This window comes from Metopolophium dirhodum, chromosome 6 (assembly GCF_019925205.1).
Source record: "Metopolophium dirhodum isolate CAU chromosome 6, ASM1992520v1, whole genome shotgun sequence".
Classification (NCBI taxonomy): domain Eukaryota; kingdom Metazoa; phylum Arthropoda; class Insecta; order Hemiptera; family Aphididae; genus Metopolophium; species Metopolophium dirhodum.
The window spans coordinates 21,554,454-21,572,219 of record NC_083565.1 but is presented as its reverse complement, the minus strand read 5'-3'; the positions used below and the strand labels follow the sequence as shown (position 1 = coordinate 21,572,219).

At 31.7% G+C, this 17,766-nt stretch overlaps 1 protein-coding gene across 3 annotated transcripts in view; it reads right to left on the bottom strand.

Moving 5' to 3' along the window:
* Window positions 1–11,430: 11,430 nt before the first annotated feature.
* Window positions 11,431–17,766, bottom strand: part of LOC132947146 (serine/threonine-protein kinase 32A) — a 123,302-nt gene continuing 116,966 nt past the window's right edge. For 2 of the 3 annotated variants that reach the window (XM_061017354.1, XM_061017355.1), the window contains exon 12: window positions 14,589–14,881. In XM_061017354.1, coding sequence (XP_060873337.1) covers window positions 14,725–14,881 — 157 coding nt within the window. In that variant the 3' untranslated portion in view covers window positions 14,589–14,724. Of the gene's footprint in view, window positions 14,521–14,588; window positions 14,882–17,766 lie in introns of those variants that run through there. The other variant, XR_009664846.1, reaches the window with a different exon arrangement.

Sequence of the window (17,766 nt, the reverse complement as noted above, 5' to 3'; positions counted from 1 at the left end):
CGCCGACGTCGTCTTGGTCGTCACGTCTCGTCGGATTGATGCCGCCGACCCACCGCCGCATCGGCTTGTCCGTGCGCGGTCCAATACTACGGACGCGAAAATGACGTGTGTGTTGTTCGAAAGGAGCAAAGCGGAGAGAGTGAGTGAGAGGCGGAAAAAAACATAGATAAGTTCCACGCGCTTATAATTATTATAATATTTTGCATATTTTATTAGATTGTATATTTTGGTACCTAAAATTGTTGTCAGGATTATCGCGAGAGCGCAAATAGTCAGTAGCCAAGGTAACGAAACCCTCAACTCGCGTCGACTGCGCGTCTTATCTATGTATATAATATATTATATAACAGACAAAAAGTGTTTGTACCTCTATACCTATCTATGTCTTTTATGCATTCCTTAACCGTTCATCTGATTGCGATGAAATTTGGTACAGAGATAGATTATAATACCTGAAGGGAGAAGATAAACTACGTTTTGTCGCGAAAAAAGGTAAATAAGAGGTCCAACCCGGGAAGGTTCTCGCCAGGGATTTTGAGATTAATAATTATTTTTGTTTATAAATGGTTGCTATTGGTTTTAATAATAATAATTATTATTATTATTAATGCTACAAGTCTGTGTATTTTGGTACAGAATGTAATATGTATCGTGTACGGACCACGGTTTTGGAGGACAAATTTTTTGCGTTTTTTTGATACCTAATTTAAGTTAAATTATACATTTACTTCCTCCAGAAGCGTATTTACGGAGGGTATTTACTCGCCCCCGTGGCTCCTTAAATACATATGTATCATTATATAATTATTGTAGCCCCCACACACGACTTTGTTAAAATTCTAAAATTCTTATCAGCCACCCCTAAAAATAATGCTAAATACGCCGAACGAACCACGCGGGGTCTGCGATCTATCGCAAGTAGATTGCCCACTACCTGATAATACATTGTTCGCATAATCACAAGCGAATCTCACGGACAACGCCGGCCAGGATGGCTATAAATTAAAATATAATACAATAAACAGTTAAAAAGACATTGCTGAACCCAAAAGGAGTTGAACAATCACAAAAACCTATAAATAGCTAAGCATTGCCGTGCCAGCTATAGTTGAATATAAAGGACTATTACCTATACCTTTGGTCTGTACGCTCGTTAATTATATGTCAGAGGTTTTGTACTTTTTTTTGCGTGCCATTTTATCGTATTTTGTGTACACTTATTGCGGACAGTTGCGTACCACTAATGGTGTAACCAGAAATTATTCAAAACGATAAAGCAGTAAAATATTACAATTCAATACTAATGGAATACTGTTATTTATTTATGGAAATATGTGTATGACCTGTTATTCGTTATTTTTTGTAACAGTGATAAATAATGCAATTTATTTCCGTTAGTATCACGTAGTCGCCTTTTGCTCACCATCAGCAAACAATAGTTTAAAAAACTCCGCTCTGTATACAACATCGTAAATCTAGTTCCTAAGCCTGGACAAAATACCTAACCATAATATATTCAAACATGTAAATTTTAAATTTAAAAAAAATCTAAGAATGTTATACAAGCCAACAGCGCAATAACGAGGATCTCGTTTTAGTGTTTGACTATATGCGTACATTGTAAGTCGTCACAAAACAAAAAGCAGAAGTTCCGTCCAGCACAATTTATTGTCCTTAACGCAAGGCTGGGCAAGTTAATGATTTTTTTTAACTCAGTTAAGTTAAAAATTAATACACGCTTTTTGGTAACTTTTTATTAAGTTAAAAATAGTTAATTTGTTTATACAACGCTAGCGTACTTAATTTTTTTCCAACCCAAAACTAAATTATAGGATATAGTGTTAATACTTCATACAGTATTTCCATATAAATTAGATTCGAATGATATACATTTTTAACTTTAAACAATTTACGATACATATTTTTGACATGAAAACGAAATAAACTGAAATAGTGATATATTATCAAATTAAAAACAAAATAAATTAACTTAACTTACTTCTTAAAATGAAAAATTAACTCGTTAATTTCACGTTAATTAAGAAAGAAATTTAGTAAGTTAACAGTTAAGTTAACGAAAAGCCAAAAGTAACTAGTTAAGTTAAAAAGTTAAAATTAAATTAACTTTTTAACTTAACTTTAACTTTTTAGCTCGTTAATGCCCAGCCTTGCCTTAACGAATAGGACAATAAACCTGATGCAGTGTCAATAGTGGTATCGCACGAAACAGCTGACAAACATAAGTTTCAAGTTACGGAGAGTTACTGAATCTAAAGGTTAGGCGAGGACATTTTTTCTCAGACCTGGGACATTTTATCACCGAACTATTTTTTCGCAGCAATCGACGGTTAATCGATCGGATTGCTCAGATCTAAAATAAAATATGTAAACCGTTGTGAAAAACCATCAAATATATTATTGTAGGTGATAGGGTAAATCTATAAAGCTGTGCATCATTTTTATATTATATTATATTATTATCGAATAAAAACTATTTATTGTGAAGAATACTATTATTGTTGATGCATAAAAATATTATGTCCATTCATAATATCATTCAGGTTTGCCAAATAAAATACTTTCAGACAGTCATTGAATTTAGTTCGTCGAAAATTATATTATGTAATTGTATTTAAATTATGTATATGTTTGTATAGTTTGATTTAATCCAATATTAATGTTAAATTATGGGCGAGTTAAAATATTTGTACAAAATGTATTCATAAATAATATTATTGAAACTTCCATAATTTGACGAGGGATAATACATTTAAACTTTTTAAAATGTCAAATGATTAAACCTCCGACTTAATAAATCAATTGACGTTTAGCGTATATGTTCAATTCCGACAAATTATTGCGTAATTCAAACGGATTGCAAACTTCATTTTGTTAGTCTTAAAGGATTCCATTTTATTTTTAGCCAAATACAAAAATATCTCTCTTCAACATTGGTTTTTTTTTTTTTTTTTTAATATGATAAGTCGTGGGGATTTTTGTACATTTTATCGGTTGCAAGTATAATACTTAGGGAAATTATTTGTTTTCTACTTTTTTTTTGAAAACAATTGAATTTAGACTTATTATTTTTACTGACGAATTATATTAAAGAAGCTCGTGTCCATGTGGTTACGGTTTTTAGGTATTGATATTATGACACCAATACGTTAATGATTTGGTGAATTTTTGAATTTGAAGACGGTATAAGCATAATATTATTTAAAACCCAACGAAATCTTTTCCAATTTGATATTTTTTATTACAATCCATATTAAAAGATTTGATTTCTGTTTGAAACGACTACTGGTGGTGTGCTTATTTTTACAAACAACTAGTTATAGGACCACCTACTTGTTTATCAAATTAATTTTAAAATATTATACTATACTGTAAGACCCCTTCAAAAATCCTCGATCAAGACAACAAAATAAATTACCAGCAGTGCTGTTTGTCACATCGCACAAAATAAAAGCAGATCATAAACACATCAATACTTTAACATTACGTGTACTAATCGATGCACACCAAAAGAAGGGATTACACAAAAATAAATCTATATAAGAATTGTACAGAATCGACTTCTACGACTGTCTTTCACACAAGAGGATCCGATGCACAACGTCCACGCCTAAAGTATGCACTTAGACAATATTATTTTTGCCATTCAAAGCGAATGCGTTTATAAATGTATGTGTACACCTGTTGAGTTATTCCAGCATTCGGTATGACTGTCTAAATTAATTATTTTGTATTATCGAACAAATTCACCTTGTCAATTGTTTATTCACCTATCTATTTACTCTTTGCGATAATATAAGATTATGTGACTATCATCGTATCATAGGCCTCTTATGGTATTATTACACAGTTATTCAACTGTGTATTTAGAATATAATTAGTATAATAATAAGTGCTCATTAACTTAAATTACATTCGGTTGGCGAATCGACTATATTAAGTACTCTTGCTACGGATGTAGGGATTTTTAAGAGCTGTGTTTAGAATATAAGTATTATTAAGTATTATTACACAGTTATGCAACTGTCTATTTAGAATATAATTAGTATAATAATAACTGCTCATTAACTTAAATTACATTTGGTCGGCGAATTGACTACAATCTGTACCCTTGCTACGGATGTAGGAATTTTGAGAGCATTCGATAATAGCCACATCCCAAATCATAGACAATAAATTCATAAACTATTAGTGTTCAAATGACATCAATATCATACATAGAACTCAGGAGAATAATATCTCTTAATAAACCAATTCTTAAATATACAAATCAAAACACGTAATATACGCCGCAGTGACTTCGAACATCGAACTCAACCCCATATCCTCCACGAATACGACTACATACCCAGGTAAACAAATTATAATATTTCATAATACATCTAGGTATATATATTATTGTAAGATACAAAATATAATAAAGAAGTCGAATAATTATACGTACCCTTTTAACTAAATAAAATCACCAATCAACGATAAATCAAACCAGAACGCGTAAATATATATCCATAATATACTGTAACATCTTATTACGTAAACAAATATTAATAATTTATTATACTGTTTAACACGTGCAATGTGCATTATGATAGTAGAAGGGTTCGTCGTAGCACCTCACTCTTAGGAAGACCATATTTGAATGGATCATCGACCTCCCATACAATATTATTACGTAGAATATCACTTTATCTCCAAACCATTTTCTTTTTCTATATAATCATTACTTTTCCATTTTCCCTTTATAATTTTCGTATATTTATTTCACTACAGTTTAGTATAAATAATAAAATATATTCAATATCGCGTGTATAATGTTCTGCACAGTATTATCCACCTATAAGGTTAAAACCGTATATGCAACTCTGGTCCATTATAATATATTACAGATCCCAAGTGAGGATTATGTATTTTTAGTTTCAATCGTTATTTATTATAGTAATATGTAGGTAGGTACACTATTATTTGGTTTCAGTGCAATATTTTGTGGAAATTATTTAAAAGCACACAACATTCACAGTAAAAGTTGATGATACGTTTTAATAGAGATTAGTGAGGAACTCGAAATGTTTTCCTTAGAAACAAACACAGTTTATAATGTATTTCGCGAAATTCTCTTTTTCTTTCCCTGTATTAATTATGCCTCGGGAAATTTCATTAATTCAATTCAATTTACCGCCCACTGGGAAAAAGTTTGAACATTGAATATCTCACGAAAAATATATAATAAATTGTAAATTATAAATATAACTTATAAACCACGAAACTCAAATTATTAATCAACTAAAATATTACGTTGCATGTAAAACCGTTTAAACTTTTTTGAATATTAAAATCTCATTAAGTGGATTCATAATATATATATTATACACAGAATAACGTCGGTATCCGGAAAACCACAAAGTATACCGTTCGGATAGGATCGCTGTGAATACAGAGGCGTATTTACGGGGGTGGGGGGGTATGGGGGATAGATCCCCCTTGGCCTTTTTTTTTTTTTGTAAAGTTAAGTTTTTCATTTTCCGTATTTCACAATATGATATGACTTTTAAATATGTCTGTTTTCTAAATGTTCTAGCCGTGGTAATTGTACCACTCTGATATACTATACGCCACTAGTCGTTCGCGGAATATATTATGTGACTGTCGGACAACAAAAACATATACCTCTATGGTAGCATATGGTGTACTGTATTTTTTACTTTTCTGCGAATTTTTTTTCACGCACGAGTGTCTATAATAAACCCGATAAACAGTCGGTAAATAAAACAAAATTACCATGAAGACCGTAGATTTACCATAGGGCGTGGGTTTATTTTTAGTGACTGAAGTGTAGTTGGTGACTGAAAAAATTGTATTCACCTCTGGATTACATGTGCTTTAGATGTTTGTGATAAAGAGTTTTATCCAAATATTCATGAACTCTTGAAAATATTTTGTACTTTGCCTGTATACTATACAGGCTACACCTGAACGATGTTTTTCAAGTTTTTATTAAGTCTTACCTAGTAATTAGTATGACAGAAGTAAATATTTTATCGATTTTCCTATCTAATATTGAATAGTAATTAAAAATTAAGTGGTAATTATTATATACTTTGTTTATTAGATCCGACTTAATGTGTTGGCTTTATCGGCATGTCACCGGTCAATACAATAATCATACCAGATGAGGGGGGACGAGGTGGCCGAGCGGTCTAACGCGTCGACTGCGGCGCTGGCAGTCGCGGGTTCGACTCCCGGCCACTGGGCGGCATTTTTCTTCGGGCAAGTCACGGTGTCCGGAGAACAAGTGCCGCCATCCCCCCACCCCGGGGCACGGCAGAAACCTACGGGTGCCCCATTAGAAATTCTGCCAAACACAACACACACGTGTACCAACCTACCCAATATAAAACCTACCAAACCTACCCAATATAAAAAACCTACAGTACCCTCCCCACACCCAATGGCCTATGTTGCCGCGGGTTACTCAATAAAAAAAAAAAAAAAAAAAAAAATACCAGATGAGGTTATCGATGGACTGAAATTCCAAAAAAAATAGAAAACGTGATTTTTTTATTATAACTATTTTTTATTGTTTATCACACGGGATTGGCACTAGGTAGTATGAGTTTATAATAAATGAATGTTATTAGGTACTATACGATTTGTGTTAATTTTTATTTCGCCTTGATCCACGCTAACCTCAATAGGTAACAAGTTAGGGGATTTTAAAAATGTATATTATGTATTTATGGGTATATTATTATATATTTCATCCCTCCCCCCTAGAAAAATTCCTAAATACTGAGTTAATACAATATGTCAGCAGTGTTTTTCAAACGATTAAAAAACAATTTACTAAAAATTATGTATCGAGCCATGCGTAGAGCAGGTTAAGTTTTTGATTATCGCGCGAATAGTAATATAATATTATATAGTTAGCAAACTACTACAATATATAAAGACTAATGAGTGTAAAGATATGTATACGCGTAAACTTTATAAATTAGAGTAATTATTTTCTTCAAACTTTAATGCGGGTATAGGTAATTGACTGCGTTCTTTGGCTGGACCGTTTGAAGGAACAAAACCAAGGGAAAATGGTGGGAAAAAAGAAAAAACTCAAATAACGCAAACCAGTTTTTCCCGGTGTTCGTGAAGATTGATGTGTTGAAAATACAAAAAAAAAAAAAGAAGCGTTTCGAACAAAATCGATTCGCCGCGAAGGTATAAACTGCACAGGGGCGATACTTTCGCGGTGCGGACGGTGGCGCGAAAACAGTGCAGGGCAATGCCTATACCTACCTATCGACGTCGTAAAACTGCGAACAAATAGGATGAAAACCAAACGAAACTAAACGATATCAGCGGTAATCGGTGCGTGTGGCTATATTTGGGATGGGAGAGCGAGTGGCGACCGTGTGATGCGTTAGGCGTTTATTTTTCTCTTTTCTTTTCACGGTAAATATACGCGAAACAGAAAGTTTCGGAAAAACCAAAGTCTGTGTGTGTGTGTGTGGGTGGGCGATCGCAACGTTATCCGCACATGTGGGTACGAACGAGGTGATGGGTGATGGGTGGCGGGTGGTGGGGTACGCGCCGTTCCGGACGTGCGAGCGGCACTCACGCGCGACAAAAGTTTTCCGTGGCCCGTGACGAAGGTTTAAACAACGATCTCGCCGCCGCCGCCGCCGCCGCTGAGTGGTATATACTTTTATATCGAACAGAGCAACTATAAATTGTATTCTTTCGGATGTAAATACAGACTCGTTTTCTCGAAAAGTTCGCGACGTTAAATTTTTTTTTATTTGCATATTGAACGACGACGACTGAATTACGTTTTCGATTTTGAATTTTCGAACAGGAGCAGAATATCTGTCGAGAATCGAACACTGTACGAATAAGTATTATAGTTAATTAGGTACTAATAATTAAGTATAGCGTGTTTAGAATACCGATTTAAAGTTTAGACGGGGGAGTAGTATAGTTTCGGTTGTTTTTCTCGAATTTTAGATCTAACGAACATAATATTTTTAAAACCCTTTATTTTACCATTCGCGTACTGTAGGTGCACATTATGCTTTTACAACAGTCATAAGCCCGTAGCCCGTAGGCGACACCCTCATTAAAAGAATATTCATTATTATTTACTGTCAGTGTTACACAACTCAATTATTGCGAACGCGTGAATATGAGACGTGTATTGTACCTATTGTATTAATGAGAATATGCTAAAAATGTACAGTGCGTTTTAGATGAATAATATTAATAATAAAATTTTTGACGCATTTTATAATGGCATCGGTAGTTCAGCGGTTTCCATACTTTTTTTTATTCATTGGCTCTCTAAAAAGATGAATAAATTATTTAACTCGCCTCACAGGAATAATATTACTTAATAATATAAGTTAACAATATTATTATTATTTTATATTTTATACTTTAATACATTTCATGTAAAAATGTGCATGTATTTATGGCTATAAAACAGAACTTACTAAAAGTTATACAATACAAAATAATTAATGTGGACAACGCGCAGCTCGTTTTACGTGTGCTGAAGTATCAAAGTTAGGCAGGTGATCGTTGTCTACTGCGAGAATATTATGATCTAAAAAATAGTAATTTAAACGCATAATATAGTATGTTTACTCCACTATAAAGCGGCCTATCCATTATAAAGTACTATTGGCGCTTCCCAAAGGAGTAAGTTTTAAGAGGGTATAATGTGTACTTTGATTGAAGTCTATGTCTGTACCGGTATCGATTTTAGTAAAATAAATAACTGTAATTTATAGTAATTTAAATATATCATATACTATTTATAGTTATATAGGCTGACGGACTGCCTTCACTCTGAATCGTTTGTCATACGCAATGATAGTAGTTATCATTCAACTTAAATTTATCATAATGTATATTGCGGTGACTTGTTCAATGACGAAGTACACTCGACACCTACAACTGTACAGCAATGTAGTTATCTAATTCCCCCACTTGTTTAATTTACGGTTCTAATTACTAATAATTAAACTGACACACAAATCTGATCTCCAGCAAGTACCTATAGGTCTTTGATTTTGGCAAACTCTGATATAATATGATAACATAATTGCACTTCATTAATTATATGCATAATGAAAATAAATTAATGATAATATTATGACTGGTATTAAATTTCCAAGTGGTCTGCAGGTATCTGGATTCATTGACTCACCTGATCTACCCGTCTAGAATGGGACTTCGTATTCAGAAGGTAACTCGATCACGGTCTGACCCCTACTATACTTAGTCCCAGTGACAACGAATTATATTTTATAATATAACCCATTAGAGAAAACTTTGTGTCTAGTCAATATCCAAACAATGAATGATTATTACAGCAGTTAGGATTACATCTTGTTATCCAATATTATTGAACTATTATTGAACTACTAGTTGATCCCCCGCACTTCGTTGCGTGTGAACAAAATTGTGATCGTTGGAACGCATAAAATGTGCAAACATTTGATTTGACGCATTCTTGTACCTGATTTTCCCGATTAACCAATGGCAACCGAATAATAAACACTTGTTTCTACTAAATATTTCCCCTACAACCAATAGCGAACATTTTTAAACAAAAATCTCCGCCGTAAATCTCAAAAACCCCGTTTGAGCACTTACGCGGGTTGGGGGTATAGGAGGGTGAAAAATAATTTAGGACATTTTCTCATTCTACCGAATGTACAAATAATTTTTTATTAAAATCGGCCGAGCCTTTTCGGAGCAGTGAGACCAATAAACACCGTGACGCGAGATTTTCATATAAGTATTAGAAAAATTATTACATAATATTATTTTTTTCAAACACCTATACCTACTTGTTACTTATATGCCTATGTACCAGTATAATACCTTTATTATTAATATTTTTTTATTTTTTTTTTTTTTTTATTGAACTTAAGCCCGACAACTAAGGCCATTAGCTGTTGTAGGGGTAAGGTTGGTACGGTGGGTTGTTTTTTTTTTTACAGCTGTTACGGTAGGAAGCAAGCACGTGCATGTGTGGCAAGGTTTTTAACTACTATGAACCCGGGTGGTCACCCATCCAGGAGCTAGTAGCTGTGGCCGTTACTGGAACGGTAGCAGCCAACGCGCCACGCATAGCCACATTATTAATAGGTATTGTTATATCGTAAAAAGCCGAATAGCACTTATAAAAAAATTAAATTATGTATACCAGTAAACCACATAAAACGCCATCATAACCGTTTGAAATATGGGGTTGCACGAACGCAGCCGGTTAATAATAATATTTACATAATATTTTTTGTTTAGCATTATTTTTATTCTGCCTCGCATTTTTCGATTTGCGCGAAATACGCCTCCCGCAAAAGGTACGTGACTTGTTCTAAACGATTTATCCTTACTTCCTATCGGAACATATTTTATATTATATTATGAGCACGCCGTATGTATGTAAATTATTATTGAAAACCGTCCATTTCTTATTCGTCGTCGGGGATCACGATAACAATTCATTCGTATCGCCGCGAATGCATTCATGAATATTTCGATTTTCAATCAGAAAAGCCGCGGATCCTTTAAATTGTTTACAATATTCTGTAATAATATTATTATGTATATATTATTGATATTACTATAAAATATGTAAACATAATATTATGTATTTGATCGATTTGCATCGAAAATGTTTTGTGATATGAAATCGAGGTTGTAAATATTATGCGTAGCGTGTGTACCTAGTGGGTAATAAAAAAAGAAATTCCTTCAACTGCATTATAATCTAGACAATGTTATAAATGTTTTGATGACTGACATAATTATTCGTAGGCTTGTAAATTAATATGAAATCATAAAATATAGATTGCATGGGTAATGGTTATGGCTAGGATGTGCCGAAACACTTTCTTCGCTGATTTACCAAAATACGATAAAATGTAAGCATATAAAAGTTTATAGGTATTACTAAGTAATAAGTTTAACAGAAAACATTTTTTTTAAATATTATTATGCGGGTGACCTCTAACGAACACACTAATCTGACATGGCATAATAATATGACATTCAAAATTCAAAATAAAAATCCAAGACACAAGTTTCAGCTGTATAGTAAGTTATTAAAAACAAAAATAAACAGTAGGTAAAGATACTGGAGTTCTATGTTTTAAGTTTTATAAAAACAACAGTTATAGATACTGGTTCAACCTACCTCTATCTATACCATCTTGAATTACCTATGTAACTATCTATTTTTGTCCAATACAACTATTCAATAATATGTTAAATGCTCGTTTCTTTAAATTAAATTGTCTTGTCTGCACGTATACAACAAGTCGTGCTAATTATACACCTATACAATAATATTGAAAAACAATAAAAATATTAAATACATATAATTGAAAAATAAAACATTTTTCGGTTGATTATTGGTAATTGGGAAGTAAATATAATATTATTATAATATAAAATACTTAATATTCTATTTTATTCAAATCAATTATGATATACATTTATTGAAATTATAAAGATAGGTACCATGATAATATATCGTTTTTAATTACCTGTATTTTTAAAATAATTACACTTCTATACGCCCTAAATAGTAGGAATGATAAAATAATGTACATCTATTTAATATACGTTATAATATATCGTATACATTATAATATACATTCGACATAACAGATTTTTAATGATCTATACAGAATATGTATTTTTTCTTCTTAATTTGACTTTTAGGGATTGTACAAAATGTCACAATTATTTATTTTGTGATTAAAATATTATTATAACAGACACAGTTTTCTGATCGTCTTAATAATAACCCTGAAAGTCGTACAAAATAAGAAATAATTTACTTTCATTTCCCTATAAATATAACTAAATTATGTTAAATGTACAAAAAGTTATTTGTTTACAATTAAAAAAAAAAACAAAACAAAACAAAATAAATACGCTACAATACGAATAATAATTGTACTTAGTTTATAAACTCATTATATCAACATATTTTTTTTTTTTTAATTGATCTTAAGCCCGGTAACTAAGGTCATTAGCTATTTTTGTTTTTGTAGGTTTTTACGTCGGTAGGGGGAGGAACACGTGTGTGCCTATCAACATATTGCACTGTGGAATATTTGAATAAAAAACGAAAACGAAATTCGCATTAACAATAAATTATTATTTCTCGCATTGCCGCAGTGTTGAATTCCAATAGTATTATTGCGTGGGGATGATTATTGTGGAATCTTAATCGCATGAAACTAGAAAATGTATACAGATTTATTAAAACGAAATGTGTCAAATGATGAGTGTATAGTATTTTCAATAATTGATAATATTATTTAATTTTTCATAATTTATACGCGTTCTGTTTTTACAAAAAATGTAAACGTTTTTATTCAAATATAAAACGCTGAGACTTTGATATTAATTTTTTACTCTCTGGTTTGCCGAGATTAAATCATATTGCGGAGGTGGCAAAAGTTTTCGTTTAATAATATAATATCCGAATTCAACAAAGCTCACCATAAACTATTATAAGACACATTGTTTTTTCAACATTGCAATATTTCTCTTCGTCTATATAGTACTATCGTCTGATTTTTTTTTTTGGCAGTGCTTACGACACAAAATTTGATTGAATTTTATTTTTACCCTCGGATAATAATAAAGTGAGCTTGGAACGAAAGGTCTCAAAATCGGTATTTTTTATACATATTGCACAATACATTAAATGTTATATTATGTTAAATTGTAGCAACCCAATGTAAAAATAGGGTTGAAAAATATGTTATAGATAGCTGTCGATAATCATTAAGAAAAAAAAAAACAATTTCCGCTGAGACTGAAATATTTCTATCTAATGGAACTGTCTTATTTTTAAACAATATTATAGTAATATATTATCATAACGGTATTTATTAGTGTGAGAACTCAAAACACTGTATTCTAAATTATATTTATTTCAAAAAAAATCTCTTTTCCAACTTTAAACTATTAACTGTATCTATCGACTGTTCTATAGAACCATTAAAAATATAATTAATTAATTTAATAATATTGTTCAATGACCGCTATAATAACATAGTTTTTGATCGAAAATGTATACAGTACAGAATATGCGTCTCTATACAACTGGATTTTGTTGAAAAACAAACCGAAATGGAACCTTTTCACTTCAAACCCACAACGTGCGTGGTTAAAATATTATGTTACTGTTGATATAGGTTGCTTAATTAAAGTAGACGTGAGCATAATATACGTTCAAATACGCGAGTACAATATTTACACGTCAATTTATTTAAATATTTTGAACACGTTGATTAACAGCGACCAAAATGGCCGTCGTTAATTGAACATGATTATCTCAATATAATATTATCATATTAAATTAGGTTAATATCATATTATGCCATTACTTGATATTTTGATACTTTATTCAATGAGTATACATTGCGTTAGACAATGGCAAACACATATACTGACATTTGGCAGTATCTGTTGACCAGTACATTAAACGCATGGCTTGTACTTGGGTTGGACTAAGTTATTTCAATAATTAGATTGTTAGTAATTTTTGGTTCAGAGTTAACACTTCGTTGTTTTAACCATTGATGAATAGTGATCCGTAAAAACATTACAAACCACACGTTCAAAGTATTTAACTGTAACATAACAATATTATATAATAATAATAATAATAATGAACAAGTATTATACCTAAAATATTATTATACTGCGCTACACGTCTATTACTAAGTGTACAAAATACAATATATTATTATATTATTATTATACAGAGTGAACACAACAAAGGAGAACGGGAAAACACCGTGGTGTTCTGACAGATCCGTGCCAATGGGGAGGAGGGAAAATTGGGAAAGTTCCCTAGGGCTGCAAAGTACATATATAGGGGCGGAAAATATTATTGCCGTGGGGCGCCAATGAAAGTTAGCACGGCATTGTTCAATCAGGATGTATAATAATATAATAATATAACTCTACAAATAAGCTATTTAAGTGTAGATAACCTATTTTAATTGTTTTAGATTTCTAATATTACGTGATAGTATGTATCATATTATAAAGTACCTATATATAGACACAATTTTTCGGAAAACACTTGCGTTGTGTCTGTGAGGGGAAATCTTATGTATTATAATTTAATACCGTTATGGCTTATACAGAACGAACAATGCAGATATAGCAAAACTAAAAAATATCACTTTGGTTTAGCTCTGTCGCAGTACTTACTATACCTATATACATCTAATATTATGATTTATAACGGATAGACAGTCGTGACGAAGCAGACGCTTAAGTATAACAAAATAATATTGTAATTACGACAATATCATAATGTCGCGTACAGTATTTACGGGTTATATTGTAACAAAATGTCCATGGCTCGAACAATTATTATCATCACCATCATCATCATCATCATCGATGTACTTGCTGTTGTTGTTGTTTTTGTTAGGCCCACGCGTCGATTAGGAGGAGGCGGAATATCTAATATACAGTACAATATTGTATAGTACCAAAATATCACGATCACGTGGACGACATAATAAATATAGTAATGTATAGTATTATTATAATAATGAGTACACAAAGTAATAATATTAATAATTACATAAAACAATAATAATAAAATCGTGACGGCCAGTAGATTTCCGGTGGCATAATTCAATTGCCCTGCTCCTCGTGATTGTATCAGCTTCCGGTATCGGCCTGCGCGGAAAACAGTCTGGTCTGGATGCTGACCGGCGAGATGTTCAGCTTGCAACTGGACCGCCGGCGTTCAGTCGTCATCATGGGCACCGTCAGCAATTCACCCCCTCCATCCCTGTCCGTCACCATGGCCGGTACGCTGCACATAAACACGGAAATTTTTTTTCTCGCCCATCGTCTGCATAGGTATTATTGTCACGGCAAAACCGTGCAAATTATTATTATTATTATTTTTATACAAACGAGCGTAAAAGATTCGCCGCCGCCGTCGTCGTCACTAAATTATATTACTAATAATATTATAGGAAAACGGTAGAAACGGCACGGCGGTGACCTATGACCGGAAATACCTCCCGAATCGGAATGGCCTAGATGTTTTTTGAAAACTTTTTTTTGTCTTTTTACTTTTATTGACGATACATTGTGTCTTACTCGAATAATATTGCCTACCTACCTACCCCGCTTTGTTGTTGTAGCTCGCGCGCGACCTGGTTCCATAATACCTATGAACTATATATCATAATATATAATGATCGATAAGTAGAAATTGTTTCAAATGGTCCATATATATTTTAAGACTTAAATCAACAATCTAATGGAGAATACGAAAAAAATTGCATTCAATTTCTAGATTTATAATATTATATCAACACCTAAATAGGTGGGTAATTCGATGGGTAATTCTATCATAATTATTTTATTCAAACTATTTGGGGTAGTTAGTTTACTAAACTTCTAAACTTAAGTGGACCGTATGTATCACAATAAAATAATAATATATTTAACAAAAATTATGGTTCGACCATCGACAATTTTAGAAAAAAACACAATCATCGTTCGTTTAATTAAATAGGCGTCTGGAACATTTAAAAAATAATGTAAATCGCCTACTGTTCCTACAACAGACCGTGTGCAGCATAAATAGTTTATGTTGTAGACGTTATTTATGTTGAGTCTATATTATTTTCATAGAGAAATCACATAAGTATATCAACAATAAAGAAACAAGTGGTTTTGGTAAATGTATTTTATCTTTCCGTTGTAATGAAAAACACCGTGCGAACAACCACGTTAGCTGATAGAAAAGTGTATGAACTAAGGAGAACTTATGTGATTAAACAGAATAGCATGCTTGTATAATATATATTATAACGTATTTTTTTTTTTTTTTATTATTGATCTTTAAAACATCGCCTTTTATGTCCATTAGTTTGACATTAACTGAAAATTATTTACAAAGGTATTTAGTCACAACGCTCAACGTACATTTAGGTTTCCTTCCAACTTCTGACAGAGTGGTTAGGTTAGATGTTTACTACTGTTGAATAATTGTTGACAATATTATACTGTCGTTATGACGTTTCCGACGGAAAATAACATTGTGAATATTTCCGAATATATTGTGTTTGTAGTCGAGAGAAAAGAAAACCGAGTCAACATTTATTTTCTTCGGAAAAACTAAAATCGATTCAAACGACAACCACACGACGAATAATTTGAACGTGAAAATATATATAGGACGATATTGTGTTTTATCTTTGTTGATTATTCTCAGCTGCGAGAATATATATAATATTATGTTAAATTATCAGCACGGATTGCACTGCTGTCTTTTTCTTTTGTATTTTAATTACGATTTGTTTGTGAAACGCGCCGAGAATAATTAAAATATTATCGTTATAAAACACCTCACATTCTAAGAGCTGTGAAAAAGACCAGAACGATTTGTATTGTTTTTTAATTAAATTTATCAAAACTAATATTGGGTATTTTATAATCCATTCGTAAACTTTTTAGAGTAATGAGATTTTTTGTTGATTTTTTCAAAGTGCCACGAAGAGTTTGAATTAAATCTGTTATAAGACAAACACTGATAAATTGGGAGGATCGTAAATTATTGTTTGGTTCTATTCAGATTTCGGGCTGATAAAGAAATATATATTAAAATATTTTTATGGAATCGTTTCGTTGGTGTTTTGAGGGTTTAAAATGACTACGAAATAAGGTATCTTAACGAAGTATCTAATATCAATTGAATTAATTCTGCGACTTGCGAGTATAACTGGTGTTATGAAGTTGATTTAAATTTAATTGCTAGGTATCGTAAATAAAAATAGTTCTTATATCTGCTTACAGATCTTACACTAAAAAAATATAAGTAAAACACATTTTAATTGGTGCCAACGATTGTAAGTGATCATTATTGTTATAATTTAATGTTCAAATTATTATCGATTAGAAATATCTATCGGTAAATACAATTTATAAAACATATGATATTATTGTTGTAAGTGCGTATATCTTCTCGATATTTGATAATAGCAGACGGACAACTGTAGACATAACATTGCTTAGCGTTTTGTTTTGACACAATATACATCATTTGAAAAAAGTTTAATATGTTGTAAAAAGATAGGATCGATAACAAAACAAAATTGCTAAACTTTTCGCATAACTGCTGTTTACGATTGTCTAGAAGTCATTACTTAGAAATGAAACGAAAAATCCAATGTTATTAAAACAAAATAAAAGTTTTATCTACTTAAAACGTTATTATAGTTATTTATTGTGTCTGCTCTGTAAATAAGAGACAATAGAACCAAATAATTATAATTAATGTATTTAATATTAATTTCAAAGCAGTAATTAAGTTGTTGATTAGACAACCAAGATGATATTATGTTGGGTGAGCTTGTACTATATGGAAACTATGAGATTTCGGTGATTATATGATATTGTTTAACAATTTTTAAAATCGAGAAACGCTGATTTTGGGATTCATAAAATTCTGTCAATTACGTCATCTAAAATTCTGATTGATGTGTGTGTGCCGTGGGGGCTTATGTTTTGTTATGACGTATAATTGTATAGTTTGTGCATATGTACCTACCTCATACATTTTGGGGTAGAAATCAATATATTATTGGTCGATTCGCCCGTATATTGTTCAACTATAGAACTTATGTCTAACATTTTTATTTAACGTATATTTTGATAACAATTAATAAGCAATTCAATCATATT